Source organism: Myotis myotis, unplaced genomic scaffold (assembly GCF_014108235.1).
Source record: "Myotis myotis isolate mMyoMyo1 unplaced genomic scaffold, mMyoMyo1.p scaffold_m19_p_14, whole genome shotgun sequence".
NCBI lineage: Eukaryota > Metazoa > Chordata > Mammalia > Chiroptera > Vespertilionidae > Myotis > Myotis myotis.
Genome location: NW_023416318.1, coordinates 37806181 through 37832095, shown reverse-complemented (window position 1 = coordinate 37832095; position 25915 = coordinate 37806181). Strand labels below are relative to the sequence as shown.

Here is a 25915-nt window from a genome sequence, read left to right as displayed (position 1 = left end):
TGGATCCCTTACCTGGGGAGTCCTGGTCCTTCTCAGGAAGGTGTTGAAGAGAGGGTGTTAGGCCTCTCTTGACAACCCTGTAGATTTAGTAGCCACTTCAGTGTCAACTCTCCCAATAGACTACATGCTGTGTTCTGAGCTCTAACAGGCTGGAAGTCTGTGAGCTGTCAAATATTCCCTCCTCCTCCTCCTCCTCCTCCATCCTCATTTTATAGGAGCCCTATATCCTTTCCTGTAAATGTTGATGATAGAGTTTGAATCAAGCCGCCCTCCAAATGCGATTTCTACTGGGCTGCCAGAAAAGTCTGTACCAGGCACATATCTGGGTGGGAATTCCTTCAAAGAAGAAAACATGTTTTCAGCCCAGAAGACTTCCTCACTGAGCAGTATCTCAAATGATTAAGCTACTGCTTCTGTGGCGAGGAGTCCAGCATAGTTGGGCTGACCCCAGCGGCAGCGAAGTCAGAGATGCCACAGGGTCACATGATAGTAACATTCTGATACATACCAGGGACCAAAACTCAGTTTATGGGTGGTATTGCTTCAGTCCCAGAGACTGTGCTGTCCTGAGTGGGCCAAAAGTAATAAAATACCCGTCATATCTCAAACTCTCTTAGGCATGTTGGTTCACCCTTTAACTCTACGTATCCTGGAAACTAGCTCCATAAATGGCAGTTAAAAAAATATAGTAGCACAGTCTGGTTTATTTTTGTTGTTTTTTTTGCTTGTCCAAATAAGGTCATATGGAAAGTAACAAATGCAAAGCCGATGAGCATGTGTCAGCCCAGGGCTTGAACCTAAGCATCAGAAATTGGTCGTGGATGAGTTTCATAGCGCTTGGATTTTACCTGGTAATTTAAAATGCCTGTAGGTATTTCAAATAACGTCAGCACGTCATTGTTCAGAGCTGATTCTGCAACACACGGCTTGCCAGCCCTCTGCTCTGATGTGCGGCCGCCACAGCCGCCCCGTGTTTCCTGTGGAAGTTGCCTGTGAGGGCGCAGGTTCCTCTTTATTGCCCCTGCTCTGCGTTTCCCACACCTAAAAGGGCGTTTTTGCTGGGAGTCTCATAATTCTCCTACTAAGATAATAATTGAAGCTAATAGCTCAGACCCGGGCCTGCTAATTTTCATCTAATCAACAGAGGCAGGAAAACAGTCTGGAATGCTAACTATGTGAATGAAAAATATTTAGTCATTCTTGAAATGATAGGAATGTTTTTCCAACAAACTTAAATAAACACGGTCTCCACTGAGCCTGTGTTAAACTTTTCTGGATAAGAGACAACTCTTAGGCAACCACACAGAAGTTAATGAAGGTCATTAAGAGACATGCCCTTCGGAAAAGGCCTGCCGACTTCAGAAAGAAAGATCCTTTCTGGTACAGCCATGGGCCAGAAGTAGCAGAATTGGTTTCCTGGTAGTTTTTGTCAGCCTCGTAGAATTTATCATGTTAACTAGTAATCACATTTTCTAGTTTTCAGGAGATGTTCTGCTTTACCTAAGCATGGCTATCTGAGACCATCTTATGTTAAAATTCTCTTATCTCCTTTGACTGTTTGCCTCTGTGCTAAGGAATGGATTGGTCTCAACACACCTGTATTTAAAGCACCTGTGACAGCACTTTTCATATAAACCTTGTTTGTTTCTACGATACAAGGTCCCACTACACAGTAAGGAAATGATTTTGAAACATGATACAATTTCTAAACATATCATAGTTTGCATATTCAAGTGAAGTGGCCTTCCATTCCAGTAGTTATATGGGAAAACTAGTTATTGCAGAAAGGCAGTCATTTAGAATGGTTTGGGTACCTCTGTGTTAGCTGATGTGAGAGCTTGCAGTACATCCTTTTGAATAGTTTTAGCTTTGTAAACTCCAGACTGTAAAGGTTTGTCAGACTCTAGGCCAGTGATGGCGAACCTACGACACGTGTGTCAGAGGTGACACGCGAACTCATTTTTTTGGTTGATTTTTCTTTGTTAAGTGGCATTTAAATATATAAAATAAATATCAAAAATATAAGTCTTTGTTTTACTATGGTTGCAAATATCAAAAAGTTTCTATATGTGACCCGGCACCAGAGTTAAGTTAGGGTTTTTCAAAATGCTGACACGCTGAGCTCAAAAGGTTCGCCATCACTGCTGTAGGAAGTAGTCATTCTCAGCTCGGTCTGATGACAAAGGTGAGTGATCTGGCTGGGTGAAAATGTTCAGAGGAAGCAAAAGGTAATAGTAAAATAAAGGCATTTGGTCTTCTGTGGCATGGTAATGTGCTCTGAGAGCAACTCTTACTAGTAAGTGAGTGCTTTTAGCAGTAACACGTCTTTGTAAGTATAACTTGTGATGTGTTTATTTCTTAAAAAAATCAATTCACTGCCTACATAGTGTGTGGATGACTTCTAGGGGCTAGAGGAATGTATTTAAATGGCCACATATTATATTACAACATTTTTGTGAAATTGCAGGTGCTCCTTTCAATTGTATTCTCAAAGAAGACTAAAATAATTTCCCTATGGACATAACTCTTTTTAGAAATAAAAAAGAGGTGGTGATTCCTGTATAATTGATTTCTAATATTCAGTTATCTAACTCCATTTCGGAGTATACCATTTTAAACTGTTCCTCATATAGCCTTAAGTATATCTTACAAGAACAACATGATTTCCCATTGTTTGATACATGAGGGTTAGCATTAGAGATAGCGAACTTGTTTTTAAAGGCCCTCTTAGAAGTATTTTTTTTGCACTGTGTCTATCTGATTGTGGAAGATAAAATGTCAGACGGGTGTATAAAATGTCTGCACCACATTATTGTAATATAAGAGCACAGACGAGAGGAATGAACGTGTTTAGTAAAGAGTGGCCCTTGCCCATTTGTGGGCCCCCCTCACAGGTGGCTGCGAGGTGGCAGGGAGCCGATCAGACCCACATGTCGGCCTTCCCGTTTGAGATTTCCAAATGCTCACTGCGTGCAGACTGGGAAATTCGTTACCAGGAGACTCAGCCGGGCCATCTTTTTCCCGGGGTCATACCATCGTTTGTCCTAAATTGGGTACGGGATGAGTGTCAGTGAACACTTAGCGCTTCTCTAAAATTTGTCGGAACCACAAAGGGATGGCAGCGCATTCCGTTTTACACAGTTTCGAGCTTGACTTGAATGAGCTGTTAGACCTAATTTTTACTGACTATTTATGTCTATGAGATTTACCTAGTTATGCGTCAGGTGAATTTTACTCTCCCATCTGAGAGAGTAGCTTGATGAGTCACAGATGTTTGAAACAGAGCCCAATTCCCGTGTCCCGGCCATTGGAGACCACAGAATTTAATGGTAGTCACCCATTAAAAAGAAGATTCAGGTCAAGGCTCCAGCTCTGATCTTGCGCCACCATCATGAATCAGGACGAAGAATCCCCAAGAAAATTCTCAGGCCAACGAGTGCTGGCCCTTGGGGACCTTCGGGGTCATGGAATGCTCGGGTGTGATTTTCACGTTGACTGCTGGAGCAGACTGACAGTCGAGTCTGTGAAGCCATCTGACCAACCAGGCAGGCCCTCCCAGCCTGCGCCCTGTATGCGGACCACCTCCCTGGCTGCAGCATACTCTTCCCTACTTAACATTTACCTTGGTCTTCATTTCCTCCCTTTAAAAATGAATACACACGTCTACAGCCCGAGGCTGCCTTGGATCTGCTTTGTAATCAGGCAGGGTATATGTGATGCCTGTGTATGTATTCAGGGCCTACCCATTGCTTATGCCTGTGCCTCGCCCCGAGGTCATGCCACCCTTGAAGTTGGGCATCAGTTGGAAGATAAGCGATGGTGTTCTTGTCTCACCTTAACTGGAAAGCCATGGCCCTGCGTATCAGCTCACTTTTTCAAACAGTTCTGGGAGTCTCTATTTTAATAGTGACACTACAAAAAACAATGTTCAAAGACAATAAGCTGTCAGTTTGGGATGGCCTCGGGCCGTGGATTCTCTGAAGGATCAGCAAGCGCAGCTCTTTTCAAGCCCGTGACTCTGTCATGCTTTCTGGGAACCAAGTGTTTAAAAGGCTCCGAGGAGATGTGAGGCCAGATGAGTTCAGTAGGGGCGCTCCGCGGTCCTGTGACATTATTCTCGGAGTGCAACACTCCCAAATATTGTTGTTAAAGCCCTGGGTGAGCCGTCTCTTCTTGTTGACACAAGGTGTAGGTCCCTGAGGTGCTGAGACTACGATTTGCTGATCAAAGGCAGCTTTTAGAGATGGGTCTTCCGGCTCCTCTTTCAAGTTGAGATGGCACAACTACTAAAAGCCACCAACATAGTGTAAGCGACACTGTGATGAGTTTGCCCTCGGCCCCAAAGACCCAGCCAGCCAGGCCCCTGTCATGAGAGAGGAAGAACGGGGCCAGCCAGGCACACAGAACCATTGTTCCTGCTCACATCGGATAAGCTGATTATGAAGAGGTTTCTGTTCTCTTCGAGACGCCATGGACACAGTCACAAAGTGAGACAATGGCCTCAGACCGCTACTCAGCAGATGTGAACGGCGCCAGTGGCCAGCCACTAACGCGCTCCCAGCTCACCAGACCATGTGGACCCACCCACATCCCAGAAGCTTTTCATGTTATCAGTAGAGATAGAAAATGATGCTTCAGTTACAAAGGACAGGGTCCAGAATGCCAATCCAGTTGTCATAGCCTTTATCAGCTGAACGCTTGAGGCCTGCAAACGGGCACGTAAGTCATTTAACTCAGCCATCGTCTGAGACCAGTTCTAGCTCTGAGCAAGCAGGATCGTCATTAGAACAATAACTGTAGCAGCCAGTAGTATTCCTGTTGCCCTTAGGGTTTACAGACTGGTCCCCTCTTTGTGATCATCGTTGAGGTAGGGAAAATGGGTTTTCCCATTTTATAGATGCCCAGAGAGGTTGAGCATCAAATGTAAGATAAGCAGAGAACAGGCACTCTGACTTCCCACCCCCAGTCCATGTCCTTGGCATTGCTTCTCTGTAGACCACCATCGTGAGAGGGTGGGGAATGGGGGGGGGGGGGGGCGGAATAAGGCCGTGAATATGAGAGCACCTGATCATCATGGCTCGGATGCGAAACCCATTCTTGCTCCTGGCTCCGTTCTCATTGCTGAGACCCAGGTCCTGTGAGTCGGAACTTTTGTGGCCTCGTCTTTGATCCAGGCTCTTTTCCTGACCTCTGGCTGGAATGTTGACCTCGCGGTTTGACCTCTGAGAAAGCCTGCTTCCCCTTGTCTGGTCCTGCTTGCCCCACGTAGGGTGCGCCCCACCCAGCCAGCTCTGCCTCACGCTTGCCTCCTGCCCAGCCCCATTCACATCTGCGCCCTGGGCCCTGACCAGTGGCACTCACATCCCCACGGAGTAAATGAATGGGCTGCTCAGCCCCCCAGTGTGCCAGGCACTGAGCCACCGTCACCAGCACTGTGCATTCTGGTCCCAGCTCTCCCTTGGTCTCTTCTCCCTCATGCCAGTCTCTGCCTCATTGTGAAGGACATTTGCCGAGCAGTCGGCAAACGTGCTCATCCTGCATCTCGTGCAAGATGAGCTGCTGAATTGAGTGCGTGCCCCGCTGTTTTCAGGACCCTTGTAATGAACTTGTTCCTACTTGGCACCATAAAGGAATGAGGTAGTCACAGAAGTGAATTCTCCAGGTAATTAAGCTTTCAGAGGGTCAGACTTGGGTAAGCGTGTTGAAGGGAGACCTGCGATGCTTTGTGTACTTCGTGCCTTCTACAGTCAGAGATACAGGTCATCACTTCACCCATGTCAGGCATCTGGGTGTCAGTTTGGCCTGCTTGGACCTGGGGTTCTCACTCAGTTTCCGTGCTTCACCACAGCCTGCTGGTCTCGCGTGCTGCGTCGGTGGGTCTCATTTACTGAGAACCTGCGTGTGCAAGGGACTGCTGCAGTGAGGAGGGTCCTAAGGAACGTACTGTCCAGGCCTCCAAGTTGGGAAATTAGAGACTCAGCCTGTCAGGGACAGTATTGAATGGGGACCCTTCTTCATTTAAAAAAAAAAAAAGTGCCCTAACTTTAAAATGCACAGGTGTCTTTTTTCCCCATCTTTGTTCCTTAAATATTACTGGGGGGCCAAGTTCTGTGCTGACGTCATAAACAGTGAATAAACTGTGGTCCCTAATGGGAGGACCCTTCCTCCATGGCCTCAGCCATTTCTCAGAGCTTTGGGTTCCTGGAATCAAATTCTGACCATCTGACACCCCCACGCTGAGTATAGTTCTTAAAATACACATACATAGGCTTACAAATACGGCATGTGTTTTTCCAGTTAAAGGCCACCAGGACCTATTCTCTATGAAAATGAACAGGAAATATATAGGAGTAAAATATAAGACAAATTGAAAAGGTACAGATTATTCTCAGAACTCAGTTATTTTCTGAGCTTCTTCTCAAGCTGAATTCCTGGAAAATGATATCCCACTCGATAGAAGAAGTTTGTTTTTTATTTGCCTTTCGTGGCCGTTTAATAATAATCTCGGAATCATACTACTGTCTCTTCCTATTAAGTATGAGATTGGTAAAGGAAGAAAAATATCTCCAACTGCCAAGAGTCCTTGGAGAAAGCACACAAAGTTAATAAATAGGTCTAAAGTAAATACGTGATTTCTCCTCTATCTGACCATAAAATAATACAGATCTTGGGAACATTTTCACACCATTCATTTTAAAATAAAGAAACTGCTCAGAGATAAGTACTTCAGAAATTACAAGGGTGTAGGTGTTGTTATGAGAAATATATACAAAGGGAAAAAGGATAACTAAATGTGTAGTGCCTGAAAGAATTTAGAGACTCCAACTGTAGGAGATGTTTTTCCATGACTTAATGAGACTTTCTTAAATACACATTCATACACCATGGAAATTCCCATTTCCAGATTAGGGAATTTTTATATCTTCACTTTTTTTCCTTTCTTATTGTCTACATTAATAGAGATTTCCTCCAGCTTCATTTGGGAAAATTTTCTCTTTACAGTATTTCTCTTCCCCGGCTGCAGTTAGTTGATATTTCCGTGATTTATTCCAATGGTTTTCTGACTAGTTACGGTCACATTTGAATAGCAACTGTGGTAACAGAATGACATATGAAGACAGTTAAAAAAGATAAGCTATCTTCTTTGGTTCTGTCTTGACCAACTTAATCTCCAGTTTTATGGCCCTTGGACAGACCACAAGTAACTGGTGGGCTGTAGGAGGCCTGATACATTCAGTCACGTAAAGTGGTGAAGCTTCGGAATTGTCCCGCTCATCAGATATTCGTCTGGCTTAACCAAGTGCAGCCCCCCACTCCCTCACCCCACCCCAAAAAATCTTAAGGAAGAAAGTGCCTGAATTAGGTCTGAAAAGAGGACATAATTGTTCATCTTAGTCTCTCACAATCAAATAAGCAGGCTTGTGAATCCACAGAGAGGAGCTACACGAAGTAAGCAAACCATTATTAAAGTCCAAAGGGAGAGGTAATAAGAGAAATAAGAGACAGGAATGAGCTTCATTTATCCTTTTCTACTTAACATTTTTTAACTTTCGAAAGAAATGTAAGAGTGGATCTGCCTTAACTACTACTTCTAGAATCTAAATTTGCCTCTGGTGAGGTTCTTCCAGAAAGAACTTTTCTTAGTGTGCATGTGTGTGCGTGCGGACACTGGTATGGATTTGTAGGAATCCAGGGTGCTGATGGGCAGCTGCTACCCACAGCCAGGCCCTCCAGACCAGCCAAGAGCCCAGACCCCCAGTGGAGGGAGAAAGCATTCCCAGAGACCGTAGAAATCTGGACCCAGAGCTCCTCTCCGTCCCCACACTCAAACCAGCAGGGATGGCTCTGAGCACCTTCCACAAGGACACTTCCCAGAATCACCCACCCACCCATCCTCAAGGGCTACCAATGGGCTGTCAGCCTTCCCAGTGTTGCTGATCAGAAAGAGTGCTTCCCACATTGCTCAATGGAGATAATTGGTATTATTTGCAAGAGATAACCAGCTGGCGGTGTCAAGGTAATGAGAAGAACCTTGTATGCATTAATTCAAAACCAGAAGTCCAACGGGGCAATAGAAATGAGTGCGGGGTTAAAAGCATCTGTTAACATTTTTATTTAAGTTACACCTACCTGAAATAGAACAGTGACTATGTAAATTTAACTTAACACGTTTTTAAATAACTGAAGGTCAAAATATATGTTTTTGTTCTGTTGTTGCCTCAGACATGTTAAGACTATCCAATATGACAATAGGACCGACATTAAAACTTTAAAATCCGTTCTTAAAAGGTTGAACTTGAGTTTCAACTTCTTACTTCCCTTTCTCCTTTTTGGAAAATTTTCCGTAAAATAAAATAAGAAGCTAGAAAGTAGAGAGCTTACTTAGATTTGTTTAACCCATTTATACCTCCTAAATAAACAAGTATATGGTCCAAGTGCTATGGCCTCGGAATAAGAATAATGGTTTTTGTTTTAACTTTATACTCTTGGCCATGTTAATCATGATCACAGTGCCTTCCTATCCCCATTGAGGAGAAAAAATTCCTTTGCGGAAATGCTGGAGCATCAGTATGAAATATTGGTGGTGTTCTAGAAACGTAGCACCTGGCACGCTCTTAATCGTGGAAAATATGTTTTCCTGGATACATTTTCACTGGTCTGGGGGGTTTGTTGTGCTTCCTAGGAGATGAAAGAAATATTCTTCCCTAAACCTTTATATAAATGTAAAATGATGAACCACTATGTGTTCATGTTGTTGCCTGTAATGACAGGCTTCCTCCCAGAATTTGTTCCCTAAGACCAGGGACGACAATTGGTGCTGATCACCCACCCGGGGGGCTGTGAAAAGCGCTCTGCTGGGCCCTGGGAGGTGCCGGGAGTCCTTGAAAACCATTCCAGGAAACAGGTTGAGGAGAGTCCGGTCCCCACCCAGACGCAGGGTAGGAAGCAGCAGACGGGTGGAGACTGGAGACATAGCGAACACCCATTTTTGTTCTTGCTGCTTCTAGGCTCAGAAACGTTTCTAGAATTCTTCACAGAGAAGCTGTTCCAGGGCTCCCCTTAGAGAGAGTTGTAGCCACAGACTGAATCCCTGCAGAGCCAGCCTCTCCCTGTGGAGGACTCAGCTGACTCAGCTCAAGAGGAGGTGGAATTTCAGGGAGATCCTGGAAGCAAGTGGAATTTCCCCTCACCTAATCCTGCCCTTGTGCAGGCGTCCCCTCGTCCTCCTAAGTGAGGACAGGCAAGACCAGTGTAAGGGGGGACAGTTTTCGTTGTTGCCGGCAGCAGGCCTCCCATACAGGGATGCATCCGTGTCTCCAAGAGTCTTATCCAGAATCTCGTTCCACTGATAATCACCCAACTCATCACTGGTCTTTGTAGAAAGGCATCTATTCTCTGGCATAGCATTTCAGTACCGTACCCCATGTAATAGAAGAGCAGCGAAATGTAGGATTTAAATGAGAATCTTCTGGTGCTCAGGGATAGTTTGCGTGTTCAGAGCACTGTTGCAGAGACTAGAGACAGTGTGCGATGATAGCAGTTCCTGGTGCACAGCTTGCAGAGCGCTCTCACAGGCACGTCCTCCAGTTAGAAACAACAAACTGTGGCTCCGTGATTCTGGATTCTTTAAAATGAACTCCTCCCCTACCAAGACCTTCCTTGGATAGCAACTGTGCGAAGACTCTAGCCAGCTCTTGGTCGTTACTCTTTAAGGACTGTAAGCGCAATGTTGACTTTTAAAGGCTCTAATTCAGGATGGGATCAAATGTGCTTCTGTTTGGCGTTCATTGTCTGAAATAAGATCATGAATTTCAGGAGTTTCACGCCACTTCTTTCTTTAAAAATTGCCCCAAAAAGTAATAAGACCAGTTCTGAGCATTAATAGGTGGGACTGAAAGCAAACCCAGACCTGCTGACGATGATATCAGAGTTTAGCTAGAAAATTTATAGTTGCATATTTCTGTAATATTCTTAACTGATATCTAACATAGATACATGGCCTAATACGGTAGGAAACGGAGCACTAAAACATCGAGAAGCTGATGGAAGGAGGTAGACAGTAATGTATGACTTCAGATAAAGCGTTAGGAGACGTCTGCTGGCCCGCATACCTGTCTGTTACACACCCACAGTGGCTGCAGTGACCTGGGGTGATGGCAGGAGCACCCCTACATGTGGATCTCACCCTCAGAGGCTTGTACAGTTTCTTCCAGTGTGTATTTGAAAAGGAAAGCAATACTTACTTGTTAAACATAATAACTGCAGGGTTCGAATGTTGTTTTTTAATTTAGATAAAACGTGGCACTGTTCTCAGTGTTGAGGTTCTGATCCTCAGGCAGCCAATTAATTTTTCCTTTTCTTTCTGGCCACAGATCATAATCCTAATCCCATCCAGTCATCAGGATATGTGCCCCAAAATAGCACATACATCACTATTAACTCGCTTAACAAATCCCTGAACGTCACTCAAAGTAAAATTCCATACTGCCCTGCGGCTATTCTGAATTTTCAGTGTCAATATAGTCTGCCCAAATATATATTTTTCCATAATACATTTTTGAAGGCAGAAGTTTCTCATAAACCCCGATGCCAGTAAAGAATACAAGGTTTGGTCTCTGTGGATAAGCCATTTGCTACAGCACTGGACTCTCCGAATCCACCCTCATCCTCACTCTGATGACCCTAGAACAGCGATTTCCAACCTTTTCCTCGCACGGCGCACATAAAGTGATTGAAATTGTGCTGCACACCAAAAATAAATATTTTTTGCCCATCTGACCAAAAAAATTGGTATAATTTTGATTCATTGACACTGGGTGGCTATTGTTGTGCCGGCTGTTGTCATTTTTTAATTTGACAATCTAAGGGGAAAGAGGTCCGTGCCCACGAGTAAATCGTCAGGTATTGCGTGTTTTAAAATACTTGGGGCGCACCCATTGAAAAGCGTTGCCCGAGGATGTCATCCTAACACCTTCCTCAGTGGAATGATCTGTGGTGTGGTATCTTTCAATGTGGTAGGTTCTCTGCTGTCTCTCTGTTTGTGGTTAGAATAATTTTGACAAAACCTTGGCAGTCTTGTGGCTAACGGCCGAAATAGAATCATTAGTTTGTGTGGCTAATAAGTGCAGTGATAAAAGAAAAAAAACTACATGAGTTTCAAAACCGAAGGTGTTCATGGCACTTTTTAAGAGAAGGTAGGAAAGCAGTATTACTGTATTTAACCCACTAGCCTCCTAAAACTTGCCTAAACTTAAACTACGTTTTGATGTTTAAAGTTCTCTGTCATAAAGGATGCTTTCATCATTGAAGGAAATTAGAAAATTTACAGCATTGGAACGTTTACATAAAATTTCAGGGAGCTGGTCTCCAAACTGCGCTCTAGGAGAATGTGCCGTGCCTTCTTCATGTGAATTTCCAGTGGGAGGATGCAGAGCTTCTCTCTAAAAAGTCACCATTGCGACCTGTGGAGAGTTGAGTCACCGGCCCCTTTTAGACGACGGATGGGAATTTAGAACTCTTGATCGTAGCAGTGGCCACAGGAACACTTATTTTGGTCTCCCTGCCATGGTAACGGGGGATGAAACTCGAGAAGACAGTGTGGACCAGTGGATAGAGTGTTGGGCAGGAGGTCGGGAACCTCTGTGCTGTTCTATTCCCAGCCTGCTCCTGGGTTGCTATGTAAACTTGGAGAAGCCAGTCACCCTCTCTGCAGCTCATATTTTCCACTTGTGAAAGCATAGGTAGAGACATTCTGTACTTAGCTCTTTAAAAAATATTGTGGGAACCAGCGTCCACTGAAGACGTTCAGAGTATCTTTGGGTTGAAAAGAGGCTCCATAAATATGCGAGTGTCTCTCTTCCCTTTGACCGCACTCTCAGCGCAGTCTGGTGCGACATAAACTGTCCCTCTCCTTGCACTGCAAAGCAGGAGCCCGTGCGGCGGGCTTTGTATTGCACAGAGGCCGAGAGCGTGCGAGCTTGGAGCCAGAATCGTGGGCTTGAATCTTGGATCCACCACTTACTAACTCTGAGGCCTTGGGCAAGCCGGTGTACAGGATTTTCTCATCTGTGAAATGGGACCAGTGATGGCACCCATCTCATTGGAATGTGATGAAGCTCGAAGGCGTTGAATGAAGAGCGCTGGAAACATGATGTAGACACACAGTACACTGTATTCTTATTGCCCAGAACAATTCTTCATCGTTTATATGGCAGGGAAGGTAAAACATCACCCCACCTTGTTTTTTTTCTATGTATCTCTTCCCAGGTGGCTGCTCTCTCTTCTTTTCAAAGGCTTTGTGTCTCATTCTGCCACACGCATAAGCCGAGGCCCTGGGTAGAAGCTCCTAGGCCCTCTTCCCCATGGTACCATCCATATTAGCTGAAGGACCGTCGCATGAAAGATGAAAGAAATCTAGATGTTTCAAGCTAGCCTCAAACATCTCTGAGTTACTTACTTGAAAAAAAAAAGCTAACATTTCAGAAATGTTGCAAAATGGAAAGAGAGATAATTGACAGTTGGGAGCACTGTCTTGATTATTATAAAAAAGTAAACTCAGAAAACATCAGGAAGAAGCAGAAGAGCAGTTAACAATTTAAATGGAGTCCACCTTACCCTCTCTTACCTGCTTCCCGTAGTGATGACCCTCAGAGAAGTATTGTGTACCCAAAAATGCAGAAGTTGCTCACACATAAAGAAATAGAGCTTTTGGATTGTCAAAAATCTAAATTGAAAACCTTCTTTTTCAGAGGTTAAAGACAGGATGTTTTATTGAGTCGTACACTTGAAACCTGTGTGATTTTTGTGAACCAATACCACCTCTAGATTCAATTAAAAAAATGACTATGAAAGTATAAAAGTTTAGGATTTGATGAAAATGGATTAGTTTTTTGTTAATTTACTGCACTGTGGAATTTCAAAGACTGAATAGCTTCTAAGAGATAATCATGTTCCACTGACTTTCTCTCTTTTTATGATTAGAACCAACTTACATCACAATTGATCCACCAGCGTGCGGGGAGCTACCCAACTGCACCCTGACAGAGAAGGACTGCGTTTACGGTTTCAAGCTTGACCACAATGGCTGTCGAGCTTGTCAGTGCAAAAGTAGTAAGTACACGGGAGACAGGTTTTTGTTTTTTTCCGAGCCTGGTAGGATATTGTCAAAGCACATTATGTGATTGACTATCCTTTGCCGTTCATGACATCCTCTGAGCAACCTGAAAGAAGAAGAAAAAACTGTACTGAACACAGACAAATACACAGCCATGGGGGGCGAAATAGGAAGGCCAAGACGCTGCTTCTTTATTCTGTTTTTCATCTTCATTTCTCTGTCTTCTGATGCATCATGGGTACCGCCCTCAGAGCCCTGGGTATGTCTTTCTAACCTCCCCATTGCTCTCCCTCTAACATCATCTTGCTGGGCCACCCAGGGACCAGGAGGTCACCCACACAGGGTGTCACACTCCGTGTGCGGCGGTCATGACCCTTAGGATGTGCTTCTCTGTGTGGTTCCAGCTCACTTCCGTGTGGAGTCCAGTCACGTCCCCGAGCGAGACCTCTGACACTTGATAGAGTCTGTTACATTTCCTCCGCATGCACAACCGATCGCCCTTCACGTTTCAAATGATTATGAATGCCCCTAATTCTTCTACCAAAGTCAGTATCTTCAGTGCTCTCAGCCACTCCCCAGGCGATACCGTTCCAAGAACTCCCTTAGTCCTTTCCATCTTTTGACCCACTTAGAGTATGTCCTTGTCCTTATATAGGGTGTCCCAAAATTCACGCAAGATTTGCAATTGAATTCATCAGCTGCTGTTAGGTGGTTCTCATCTGCTCTGGTTTTGAACATTTGGTGTTTTGTTTTGTTTTTCTTTAATGACATAAATACAAGGCCACATTTGACAAGAAATTACCCTGAGAGTTTCAAACCATTTTCCAACTAGTTAGGATATTTTTTTACTCTTGGTCATCTGATCGAATACCTCAATGCCTCCAGCTTATATTAAATGAGCATCACTTACATGTCCTCCTCCAAAACGCTGGACTAAAACTAAGTTGTGCAGAACGAAGGGCAGATTCCTGTCGCTCTAAAGACCTTCCTGCAGAATGACACATCGCCTCCATCTCCACGTGGAGGTCTTGAAACACGCGACCAGGATCTTGTCTGAAATCAGACCTGGACCTGGAAGCATCCCTTTGCTGGAAACCCCATTTTAAACAGTAAATGAAGTCAGTGGGGCCCGGCTCCTTCTTCCTGAACCTACGTTGGCTCCTGGTGGCCAGGCCTTTCTCTTCTAAATGTCACAAACCATTCTTCCTGCAGAATGTCCCATTGTGAATGTCAGGCTCAGTTTCTGTCGTTTTAGAATCCTCTGTCTTTTCTGAACTGACCTTTGGGCTTCCTTCCCTCCATTCCCTCTGGGTCTCTCCTAAACACAGACAACGCTTCCCTAATCAGCAGGTTCTCTGGGCCTCGGGGGATAATTACCCCGGCTCAGAGACTTGGGATTCCTCAGTGCAGATGGAGGCTCACCTGACTTAGCCACTATCTCCGGCTTTCTGTGCCTCTTCGCCTCTACTGATCCATACTTTCTGATGTGAGGCTATTTTGATACTCAGATACGAAATAGGAGTTGAGTAATTCTTTTTTCTTAATTGCAAGTTGTCATTCTGTCAGCCTGGTGGAGTTGGCACTAAAATGGAGTTGATAGAACTGTGGTTGTGACTATGGTATTGCCATCTGTAAATTTCCCAGAAGCCTCCAGTCATCGGGGCCGTCCTGCAGTGTTTCTGCCCAGAGGAGGCAGTCGGGCACCCACCTCTCGGCCTTTGATAGCCAAACCCGATGCATTAGGGAGCCGCCTTGGCAGCTGCGTCTGTTTATTTAAATGGCCAACTTTGTTTTTTGACAAGAAGGTACTCAGCGATTGTGTGTGAGGCCTTTATATTTTAGTCCTTCTTCTCTCTCTTGAGCGACACATCCTTTCTGATCACGGGAGGGTACCGACATTTTTTTCTGAATTTTTTGAAGCCTAAAAATACAGATGTCATTGTGCTTAGTCACCCCACCTCCCGCCTTCACCTGGGCTTTCTGTCAGGAACGTTTTGTCCCCGGAGACCCGCCACTCCACAATGAGCCCTTTGTAGTGACGTCCAAAGAAGCAGCTTCTTTCTCCCAGTTGTCATCAAGGCGAGTCACCAGCATCTCTCTGGCTTTTTGTAAATTGAGGCCATTGGGAAACTTCTGCTCTGCCTGCCTCGTGTCAGTGCTGCATGCTGGCTTCCTAGGGATGCCACTGGACGTCTTTCTTGTCTGTGGACTCGCCGTGCTCACCACGAATCCATTTCATCGCACTGGGAGTCTCGACCTGGATTAGCCTTTTGCCATCTCACTCACTGCCACCGTCCATTTACCTAAAAATATAACTAAACACCACGTGGAATTTGTCAGTCTGACCTTAGTGTCAGAAGTCTAGTCCTAGAGCATTCTGCCCCCTCCCCTCCCAGCAGCAATCCTGATTATTTGACGTGTTTGCAAGCCACACCTTTGGGAGGTGAGTCAGGTTTAACCGTATGCCAGGTCGTGGCTGTCAGATTCTTGTGGTTGTGTGCACCCCGCGCTCCCCAGGCTCTGGCCTCTGAGTGATCGCAGCAAGTGGCCTTCCTTACTTCCCCGGGCCTCTGCCCTCCCTCTCTGTGAAGGGCAGGTAATCATACCTAACTAGTGGGTTATTCTGAGGACTAGGGAATGCATGCAGTGCTAGCGTCACTCACCGAGACGGCACTTGTTTCCTCTAGCCCGTAGCTGTTTTATAGCATCCATTTCTGAGTCAGCCCAAGCAAGCTGACGTGGACAGCCCCCAGCTTCCCCCCTTTGTTCCAGCACCAGCCTGCCTCCGGTCCTTCCTGTCTCCGGACACTCACACACGGCTTTCCGTGTAAACCCTCAAATATTCTCCTTCTCTTACCCAGTTTTAGGAAAAAAGGAAGTTTCTTGTCATGAAGGGTGGCATGAGTGTGTTCTTTTCCCCGTTGCAGCCGCCTGATAAGTAATGATTTTGTCTAAATGTCTCCCACATGTGATTTTTCTGCATCCCACCACAAGCCTGTTCATGTGCAAGGGTCCTAACCGTTGATGCCTAAGCTTTCTGTTAGGGATCATGCCTGTGTCTATAGGCCGCTGGCTTCAAGGTTTCCTAGAGTAAGAGGAGCACCGAGTAAATACTTCTGTCCTGTTCATTGGTTTGTTGTTCACTCATGCATTTTTTTTCTTCCATTCATCTCGCATATCAAGCATATTATAGACAATTACTTCTAAGATTGAAACTAAACCCCAGTAGAAACATGTCCTTCAGAGTCCACGGCAGGGATGGCAGAGGGTCCTTTCCTTTGGACCGCTAACAAATGCCCTTCTTTTCACACTGCTAAGCGAAGTTGTGCATCGAGTTCACACAGAGAAATTTACCCCTGACTCATGTCCTCAAGTACATATTTAAAATAAAGAGAAATGGGGTGGGAGATATTTAGGCAAGTTCAGTGGCAACAAACATTAGATCATTTGGATAAGCTACTAATAACAGTATTGGTGGGACTATTAGTAACACTGTTTTTTAAATAGAAATGTTCGTTGCTGTCAGCTTCAGCTCACTAGATGAACTATTTGCACAGGTGATATCTGTGCGAATCAAATGCCATTCATCTTTTGGCATCTTACTTAAATCAGGTGGATTTGGCTGGAATATTTACAACTTCTCCACTTTTGACATGCTGTAATTCTAGGAATTCATAATGCTTTTAGTCTAGAAACGGATGCAAACATGGAAAATGAATGGTGGTAGCAGGGAGGAAAAGCCTTTGTATTTTTTATGGCTTATGTATCTGAATCAGGCATCTACAGAAGGTTGCAGCATCCAATATTAGGGAGGCGGGCTCCCCGTGTTTATTGAGTGTAACTGAGCAACCACTTAGGGTCACAGATGGAGCCCCATTGACAGTGGTGCATTTCTTTAATAGTTTCAGGAACTTTCTGTCGCACTTAACGGATCTGGCAGGTTGATGGGAATTGCCAGTGCCCAGGGCGAGGTGGGTAGCAGAGGAGTGTAGCGAACCTGGGGGCGCTGTCACCTTGTGCCCTCGTGTGAGCTACAAGGTGTTCACTGAGAATAAAGTGGGGCCGCATCTTGGCCCTGGGAGCAGACATCTCTTTTTCTCCAGAGTAAACAGAGAGTTTATTATGTGGCTGCTATCGACCAGCCGTAGGCACAGGCCCCGTACTTGGCCATGATCTGTAACTTTCCCTTCAATGCCTATCTCCCAGGCATTTATAGATCACCGTGAAGTCATATAATGCTGAAAAATGATGACCACGAAGCCACCACTCTTTGTGGGGTCGCCTCACGTGAGGCACTAAAGCTTTTCAGCCAGACTTATAAACCCCCACCCATCTAGGAATGAGACCTTTCTCATCTCTTTCTTCTGCTCTTTATGTAAATGCTTGCCTCGATGAGATATTTCTCTTTTTTAAAAGTCCATAATTACATGGATGTAGGACTGCCTTCCAGGCCGTCTTTAATGCTCTGAGTCTCTGAGCTAGAAAGGTGGCATTTTGAGATATTTAACAAGTGCCAGTATTTTTGGAAAATTTCCAATACTATTAAACTAAGTTTTTTCATTCTGTTATTTTTTCTGTGAGTATGGCCAGCCTGGATGAGAGTGGAGGAGTGAATAGCAAGGACATTGATTGGTGGGTCCCTTCTGCAAATACATGCTGAACACTCGCTCCACGCTGCACACCAGGCCAGCACCTGGGCTGTGAAAATAAGGGAAATAGGTCCCTATCTGCCAGCCCCTTCTGTGGGGAGCAGACACAGAGCCTGCTGCCCACTTGTGCTTAAGGAGCAGCCATTGCTTGAAATTCTCTCCCATTGCAAAGCAGAAGTGGTTAAAATCAGAATCAGTTTTTATCAAATGTTTTTTAACTTGGCGATGCAACAGTTTTCTTTAAGGGTGAAGCCCATTCTAGATTAGGGTCTATAGAAAAACTCCTCTTCTAAAGGACTAGAAAAATAAAGGCACAAAGGTGATCAGACTCCAAAGTTTCAAGGAATTGAATGCCCAAGGGATGTTGGCTCTGGGAAGTTCTCAAGTGCTTTTAACTCATCCAGTTCCCAATATAATCACCTTGGCGTTGTGACCGAAAAATGCTTGTAAAGGAAACATGGGTTCACAACGTGGGTCTGGGTGTCAGAGAAAGACGTGTGGCTGGGAGGTCTTCTCCCTCCGTCTCCTTTCCCTACCTACGGGAATGGGGGAGGGTTGAAAAATGATGACCTTTCAGGTTACATAATTACAGATTTTTAAGGGAGGCATTTAAAATGTGGCTTTTAAGGATGCAAATTAGTAATTAGTTGCTTCACAGTGTAATACAGACCCACGAGGTTGTATTAAGCACATGTAACGAAAGGTTTATGATCGTGACAAAGTAGAAAATTATACCATAAATCACATTTTCCTTTTTAAAAGATAGCAAATTAAACATGTGTGTATCGCCAGCTAAGATTCATGAAGGTTGCTGTCTTAAAACTCTTACGTAAAAACATGAGCTCATTTCACCTATTAATTGTAGTTAAGATTTAATTTTAGATTAGAAGATTTGTGAGTGGAAGGGACTAATGTGCTCTGTTTTTCCTAGTAGTGTGTGCATTATTTATAATATTTAGGCTTAACGGATGTCCAAAAACAATAAAGATTAATGTATTATTTCAACGATAAATCGTCTCTGCTTCCCATCTTACTAACCCATGCAGAACAATAATCAAACATCCCCAGACGTTTGCCACCACTCAGATTCCCCAGTTAATTCAGACAGGTCTCAGCTTGCTTTCCTTCCATCACCAAAGCATGCTTTCTTTACCTTCACATTTGTATTCTCCGTATTATGCTGTTAATCCTTATATCTTTTACAGTCTTTTTAGAAGTTGTAAGCTAATATCTGTAGTCGTTTCTTCTGCCAATCACCATTGCTTCCCCCCCACACACACTTCTAAACCAATAAGTTAAAACTAATAGGAGATACTTCGAACATTTCAAACAGTGCAGTTAAACCTTAATCTAGATATTCCTTCGGCACACGTCTGTTTTAGTCATTTAACTAAGTGTATCCAAATACCTGGATGTTCATCAGTAGTGGAGAAAAACAGCTGAGTGAAATATTTTGTCATATTGGAAAGAAAAGCGTAAAGAAAGCCTTTACGCTTCATTCTGTAATAGGCAGGATTATGTGATAACTTGTCAGGGTAAATATGTGTGAACATTTAAGAACGTACGTTATGATGGTCATACAGTAGCAACAAAATATATAATGAAATTTTGGGTGTAAGTTTCTAATTCTCACATTTGACCAGTAAATGGTAATCGGTCGTGTGAGGTGATTAATAAGATCAAATTTCATGAAAAAATTTGCTCAGGCTTTTTTCACACGGCAAACAGTATTCACCAGCGCCCGGTTAGGATATACTTCAGAAATCTGGTTTTTAGGGTTGGGCTTCTTTTTGTATATATTGGTACCAGAGCATGGGGTTGTGTGGTGATAACCATAGCACAGCGCACTCTGTGGACCGCAGCCCTTCCTGATGCTGTGGCGGAGCGGAGACTGTGTGTGGAGGGGTGTGTGTGGAGGGCGGGAAGGCAGGGGCGTGGCCGGCGGCCCCGTGCTCTGCCTGGTCCTCTCCTGAAGGAACCCGCTGTCCTGTCTCCGCAGGGGAGGAGCTGTGCTGGGGCCTCCTGCGAGGCTGCACCTTGGACTGCCCCTTCGGCTTCCTGACGGACGCCCACAGCTGCGAGATCTGTCGGTGCCGCCCCCGGCCCAAGAAGTGCAGGCCCACCACCTGTGACAAGAGCTGTCCGTTTGGATACCTGTACGTATTTCTGACTGCGGAAGATCTGTTCCGAATTGTGTGTAACTTGGTGAAACGTTTGTACGTACCTGTGTTTGTCAGCTGTTGTGTGTATTTGCGACTGAATCGCTGTGGACCGAGTCCAGAATGTCTGTGCTGGTTTTGTCAGGTGGATCGGGAAGGAGGGCTAGCCTGGGGCCGCCCCAGATGAGAGTCAAGTTCACTCTTCCCTTTCATGAAGGTGTCCTTGTGAGGACGCTGCCCCGGGGGCTGGTTACGGGCGACCTGTCCATGGCAGGGCCCTTGGACACGCAGGGGATGGGACGGCCGTGTGTCCCGGGGCTGGACAGGTGTGTACCTTTCACAGCTGTCCCGGGGACTCAGTTGTTTAACCAATTCTGGGGGTCGGCTGGCAGGAACCATCTGCGGTACCAAGCGCCCGCACCAGCCATGCCTCCGTGTCTGACTTTGGTACTAGTCTACAGTTCATAATGGCTTTTCTCTTTATATAGCAGTAGTTTTTGTGAATTTTCTTGAACATGGGGATCGTGACTCTTATTTTCAAATACTTTTGATTGAGCCAAACCCCGTGAAATCAGCTTATTCCAGGGCGGGGGAGATAGGCACATTTGTTCTCTAGTGTCTGTCTTGGCATCTCTTTCTCTGCCTTTATATCAAGTTGGTCCCTTTAAAAGTTTTCTTTCAGAATGTTACCTTATCATCTTTCCTTGGTTCCCTTCTGCTTAGTCTTTCTCACTTTTCATTTTGACATATTTATACAGTACTACCTCTCAGGGACTTAGCGCCTTCATATCTTGCCCATCTTATTAACGTCATCATTTTTATTATTCTTCTTGGAAATTCTGGCTTGGCAAGGAGGTGAGGAATCTTAATTCTAAATTTAATTGCATGAGTTGGGAACACTATTCTTAAAAATTCCCCAAGTAAACTCATCATCATTGTTCTTAATCCTAAAGTATGAATCTGATACTAATAATAGTCAAGGTATTTCTTAGCTTCGCTGCTAATGTAGAGTAGAGCATTGTTATCATAGTTGCTGCAGCCACTTGGTGCAGGGTTATGAGTTCAGGGTCAAGGCTGCGCTCAAGTCGAGCCTTCAGCCTAGAGGATTAGAGACGTCCCTTTGTCTTCCTGTCGGTCAGCACATCGGGAGGACCAAGTTGACCACCGTGGACGATGAGTATCCCCTCAGCCAGAGCAGTAGCTGTTTCACTAGGGCAGCCTCTGAAGGGAAACCCTGCCAGAGACCACAGGGGAGTGCTAGGATGAGGGCAGCATTGGTGCTGGTGTACACCTGCCCGGTGATCACTCCTGCATGTTAGTGCTTGCGGAACGGAGGAGGGAGGAGCCAGCAGTGGATGAATAAGTGAGTGAGCAAACAAATCAGTTGAAGCCTTGGCAGGCCTTGAAAATGACACCGTATATGACATGAATATGAATAATTCATTTAATTCGTTGTCCTCACTGTGTGAAAGTAAACAAGTAGACCATTTTGCCCAGTAAATCGCAGTTTAATTGTCCCTTGAGGAGTGGTAAGCTGTAGGGGCACCGCGGTTTTCCCATAGGGCTGTTTTGTAGAGCCCCTTACATGGCCCAAGATGAGAAAGAATGGGGTGTTTTTTTTCTTTTTAAGTTGAACACCACTTCTGCCACTTAGGGCTAATTGGGAAGAACCCCGAGGGTGTAAATAGGATAACTCCTCCTGTAGGTGAGATGGTGGGCCTGAGAGAGGACGCTGGCCTGCAGCCAGTGGCCAGAAGACAGAGTGGGTGAGCTCCTTCTGTAACAGGCAGTATCCTTCTCTTTTTCAGAAAAAAAAAAAAAGAGAAAGGAAGGTATCATTGGTGAGAATTATTTGCCCAGAAAACTCTCCACTTAAACTCTGTGATAATATTGATAAGCATATACTCATTTATTTAATATCATCTTTCCAGTCGGCACAGACTTAGGCGCTCTAGCTTATTAAAGGGGGAAAACGTTTCTCAACCTTTTCCTTTGCCCCACATGCCTCTGCCATACCCCCAGGCGCCGCCTCTTCCCGTGGGTGCTCTTTCCTCAGAGCAGCTCCTGGACACTGACTGCGGGGTCTCTCAGGGCTCTTACTGCCGGTCAGCGTGTGTCACATCCCAGCTCCACGGATCCTTCATACCTTCCGCCTCCCATAAGTGTCCATAAGTAGATCTCTCGTTACCATTTTGCTGCAACTTCTCAGGGACTGTGGTCATGGGAGGAAGGCTGTGGCCCTTGCCAAAGAAGGACCTCTGCCCCCACCACTGTCCTCCAACCCCGACTGACAGTGTATCCCTCGCCATGCTGGTCACGGAGATGCACATTGACCCTGTGTCGCTGTGGTGCCACTGCTCCTGATGAGATGGACAGCCCTGTGATTGGGGTTCTGACATTGACGTCCCAGAAGCACATGCGTGCCTGAGCCTGGGTGGGAGTGGTCGCGGCCACGGGGAGCTCATCGCACACCACTCCAGGAGCTTTCGGGAGCAAAAGTCAGGTCCTCCCGCTTAGTAATGATCTCGCGTCCCTGGCCCTCGGTCTGAGTGCTTGGGCATCACTCCAGACTTCGGGATGTTTCTGACCTCTGACAAAATTTTAATTACTCAGGAAGAATAAGCACGGCTGTGACATCTGTCGCTGCAGGAAGTGCCCAGAGCTCCCGTGCAATAAAACCTGCCTCTTGGGTTTCCAGAACGACAGCCGCGGCTGTCTTACCTGCAGGTGCAGAGGTAGGTGTGACCGCGTGACCCCTCCCTCCTCAGCGGCCAGGGGCTCGGCAGCCAGGGCCAGGAGGGCGTCCTGTCAATGACACAGTCTCGGTGATTGCTGCCTACTCAGACACAGATGTCCCTCTCTGTGGGACCTGCCCTTTTCCTGTCACCATAGCAGAGGGAAAGCTCACAATAGAATTTAAAACAAGCACAGAGGGCAGGCCCACCGACCAAGGTGACCACTGCTCAGCTCTTCAGGTTGACCTGTCTCAGAGCTTCAGCCTGAAGCACCTTGATCTTGACCTCCATAGTCTCCCTCCGTCCGCAGTGGATGGATACAGTTGAGACAGCAAAGATCCCTTTTCAGACTCCCTCAGGTGGGTGTGACTGAACAGTCCCCTGATTGTTTCCATGAGAATTTAGACGTCTGCTGCATAAGCACACGCCGGCCTGTCATGGTTACAGGCGAGAATCACGGGACCTTTGGTCTGGGACTCCCTCCCACCCAGGGCCGGTCCTAAGCCACTGAGCATCGCCTAGGCACCGTTCCCGCCCTCCCCCAGCTCCAGCCCCCTGCCCACCCCACACTGCGATTTAGTTGTCAGCATGATCCACAGATGAAGCAATAAAAGATCCCTCCATTCTGTTTTTTCAAAGTTGGACAGTTACCATCTTAATGGTGTTTTTAGGGGTCAGACTAAACAAAAATCCAGTCCCTGCTTTAACTCTGCTGCTGACCAAAACCGCGCCAGCTGCCAGGGGCCGGGGATTCCCCCCCTGGGTGACTTCTAAAGTGATTGTTCTGCACGTATCAAACATGTGGGCAACATTTGCTGTGAAGTCAATGCTTGTTTGTTGTATAAAAAATGAGGAAGTTGAATGAAAGAAATAAAACCCACATGTAATCCCACAAATAGGACAGAAATATACTTTCAGGGTTTTTGTTGTTTTTTTTTTTCAAAATTGCGAGCATGTTCACTGAAACTCTTTTCCTGAGTAACCTGTCCTCGTAGACGGGCGTTGGGTGGCTGGGCAGCATTCCCTGCGAGGACGCTGCAGGCAGTTCGCCCTGTGCGGTCGCCGCGTCCTTACCGAGGCTGCCTTGTGTCCGTGCAGAGGTCCCCGCGTCACCCACCTCACCTGCCCTGTCCGGCACGTGCCTGTCCATGGACGGCCATCACCATAAAAACGAGGAGAGTTGGCACGACGGGTGCCGAGAGTGCTACTGCCACAACGGCCGGGAGATGTGCGCGCTCATCACCTGCCCGGTGCCCGCCTGCGGCAGCCCCACCATCCGCCCGGGACAGTGCTGCCCGTCGTGCTCAGGTAAAAGCTGGCTGCCGTCTGGTGCGCTCCCTACGCAGTGATGTCTGCCCAGCGGGTCTCATCACATCTGTGCTTGGCGGGGTGGGGGTGGGGGGAGATGCAGGGCACAGGGCACGGCCTGGAACACAGGTCAGCGCTCCGTGGTTCTGGTCAACCACAGACACAGGGTCAGCGAGTGCTGTAAACGCTCAGCCAGAGGCCAGAGAAAAATCTAAAGCTCTAACTCCCCTCTCTTATTTTTGAATGGCTCCCTCAGTTATATTGGTCTTTGAGCTACATTTGTGTAAAGGCTTGTGGGCCTATGCACTTCTTCAATTCCAGCTCTCCATTTGATGGAGCGTCGATTAAGGCTGAACTCTTAGTTAATTGGAAGAGATTGGTGTTAATTGTGTTCCATAAAAGCTTGTTATTTACAAAAGTAATATTGGAGATGGAGAGGATTATTAAAGTCCACAGCTATTGCTCTTTTTTAAATTAATGGATTTGGGGGCGGGGGGGGGGGAATAAATTACTGGATATGTGGCATGCTTGCCAAATGGAGAAATTCAGAGTGACCGCACATCCAGAACATTTAAAATCATAGTAACGCTCATCAAGATAAGTTAGCAGAAGAGCAGAAGGGATTCTGACTCCTGGGGGTCCGGATTACGGTTGTCAGTACCAGCCATCATTACCATAATGCTTCATCTCGTGCCTTTTGTCCAAAGAGCTCAAGACAGTCTTCTGTTCATTATTTCTTCCCCAGTGCAGGAGTTGGGGGAAAACACACTTAGCCGGTTTTCACTTGTCAAACAGACACAGAAAGCTGAACTCTCTCACCCGGGGTAAGACTGTCAGTTGGGAGGAAGGCAGGGAGAAGGGAAGGCTCTCTTCGAGCATCAGGTTTCTCTTAAAGTTAAAAAGTACTTGTCAGCTGTCGGAGTCGTGGCCATTTTCCTTCTGGTCGGCCCTGGTCCGGTGTCTGCCTGTGGGTAAGTCTGCAGTCGGGAACCCAGGCCTGGTCCATGCAGCAAGGCAGGCCCAGCCTGGAGGGAGGTGGTGCACTCTGCCAAGTTCACCTGCCCTAGTGCCCTGGAGGCAGGCAGAGGGACACCTGCCTCTCTTGCAGCTCTGAGATCCTGCACACCCACCCCCTACCCCCCCTTCCCGTGCAAGCAGCCCTCCTGCCCCCGGAAAGACCAGGCTGCACTGTTCGGTTTGATATATTTTCCCCATAGCTCAGTCAGGTGTGCTCTGTCCCAAAACTATTTCCTTTTACACGTGCTCTGCTATCAACTAGGGAAAAACCACCAAGAACCCACTGCAACAGAAGGTCAGTGAGCAATTTGGTGAAACAAAACTCTTTGTTAACTCTGGGGAAGGAAAAACGCCTTCCAGTGCAGACCCCTTGCTTTCATTAGAGGCAGGAGTGTGTGGTGTGCGGGCCGCGCCTGGGTCTCTGCTGGACACACACCCAGCAAGTCCGACTGTGCGAATGCAGGCAGTCTGAGGACAGATGCTCGGCTAGAGCGGAAAGTTAGTGGGACCAGAGCTGGTTTTCGCTGTCACAGAGATCTTCAAAGTGCTAATGCAAACACACACCAAGTTACTGTGGGTGCCTGTATAAAAACACATGCACATTGACATACAGGGGTGGGTAGACATTTGTTTACATAACACAGATCAATAATGCAATAATTAATAAACAATACACGCATAAACCCTCGCATACTCACAGCTGTAGACCTACTTTTGCCCACCCCTGTCTATGGATACGTAGGTATATTTTTCCCAAATATATTCATCCTAGTGGATTGCCACATATGGATTCTTCTGACTAGAGATCCCAGAATGGTTGGTTGCCTTCATGGTCTCCTCCTTCAAAGAATATTTTCTTCCCTCTTCCATTCCAGGATTGGCTTTTTTTGTTTGTTTGTTTGTTTTTTCTGGGCTACGTGAGCAGTCTGAAAC

General features: G+C 46.0%; 1 protein-coding gene across 6 annotated transcripts in view; it reads left to right on the top strand.

The window, feature by feature from the left end:
* CRIM1 (cysteine rich transmembrane BMP regulator 1) overlaps window positions 1-25915 on the top strand; it is a 175442-nt gene that overhangs the window by 122318 nt on the left and 27209 nt on the right. For all 6 annotated transcript variants that reach the window (XM_036334873.1, XM_036334874.1, XM_036334875.1 and 3 more), the window contains 4 exons: window positions 12982-13110; window positions 19763-19919; window positions 22536-22657; window positions 23756-23965. In XM_036334873.1, coding sequence (XP_036190766.1) covers window positions 12982-13110; window positions 19763-19919; window positions 22536-22657; window positions 23756-23965 — 618 coding nt within the window. The remainder of the gene's footprint in view (window positions 1-12981; window positions 13111-19762; window positions 19920-22535; window positions 22658-23755; window positions 23966-25915) is intronic.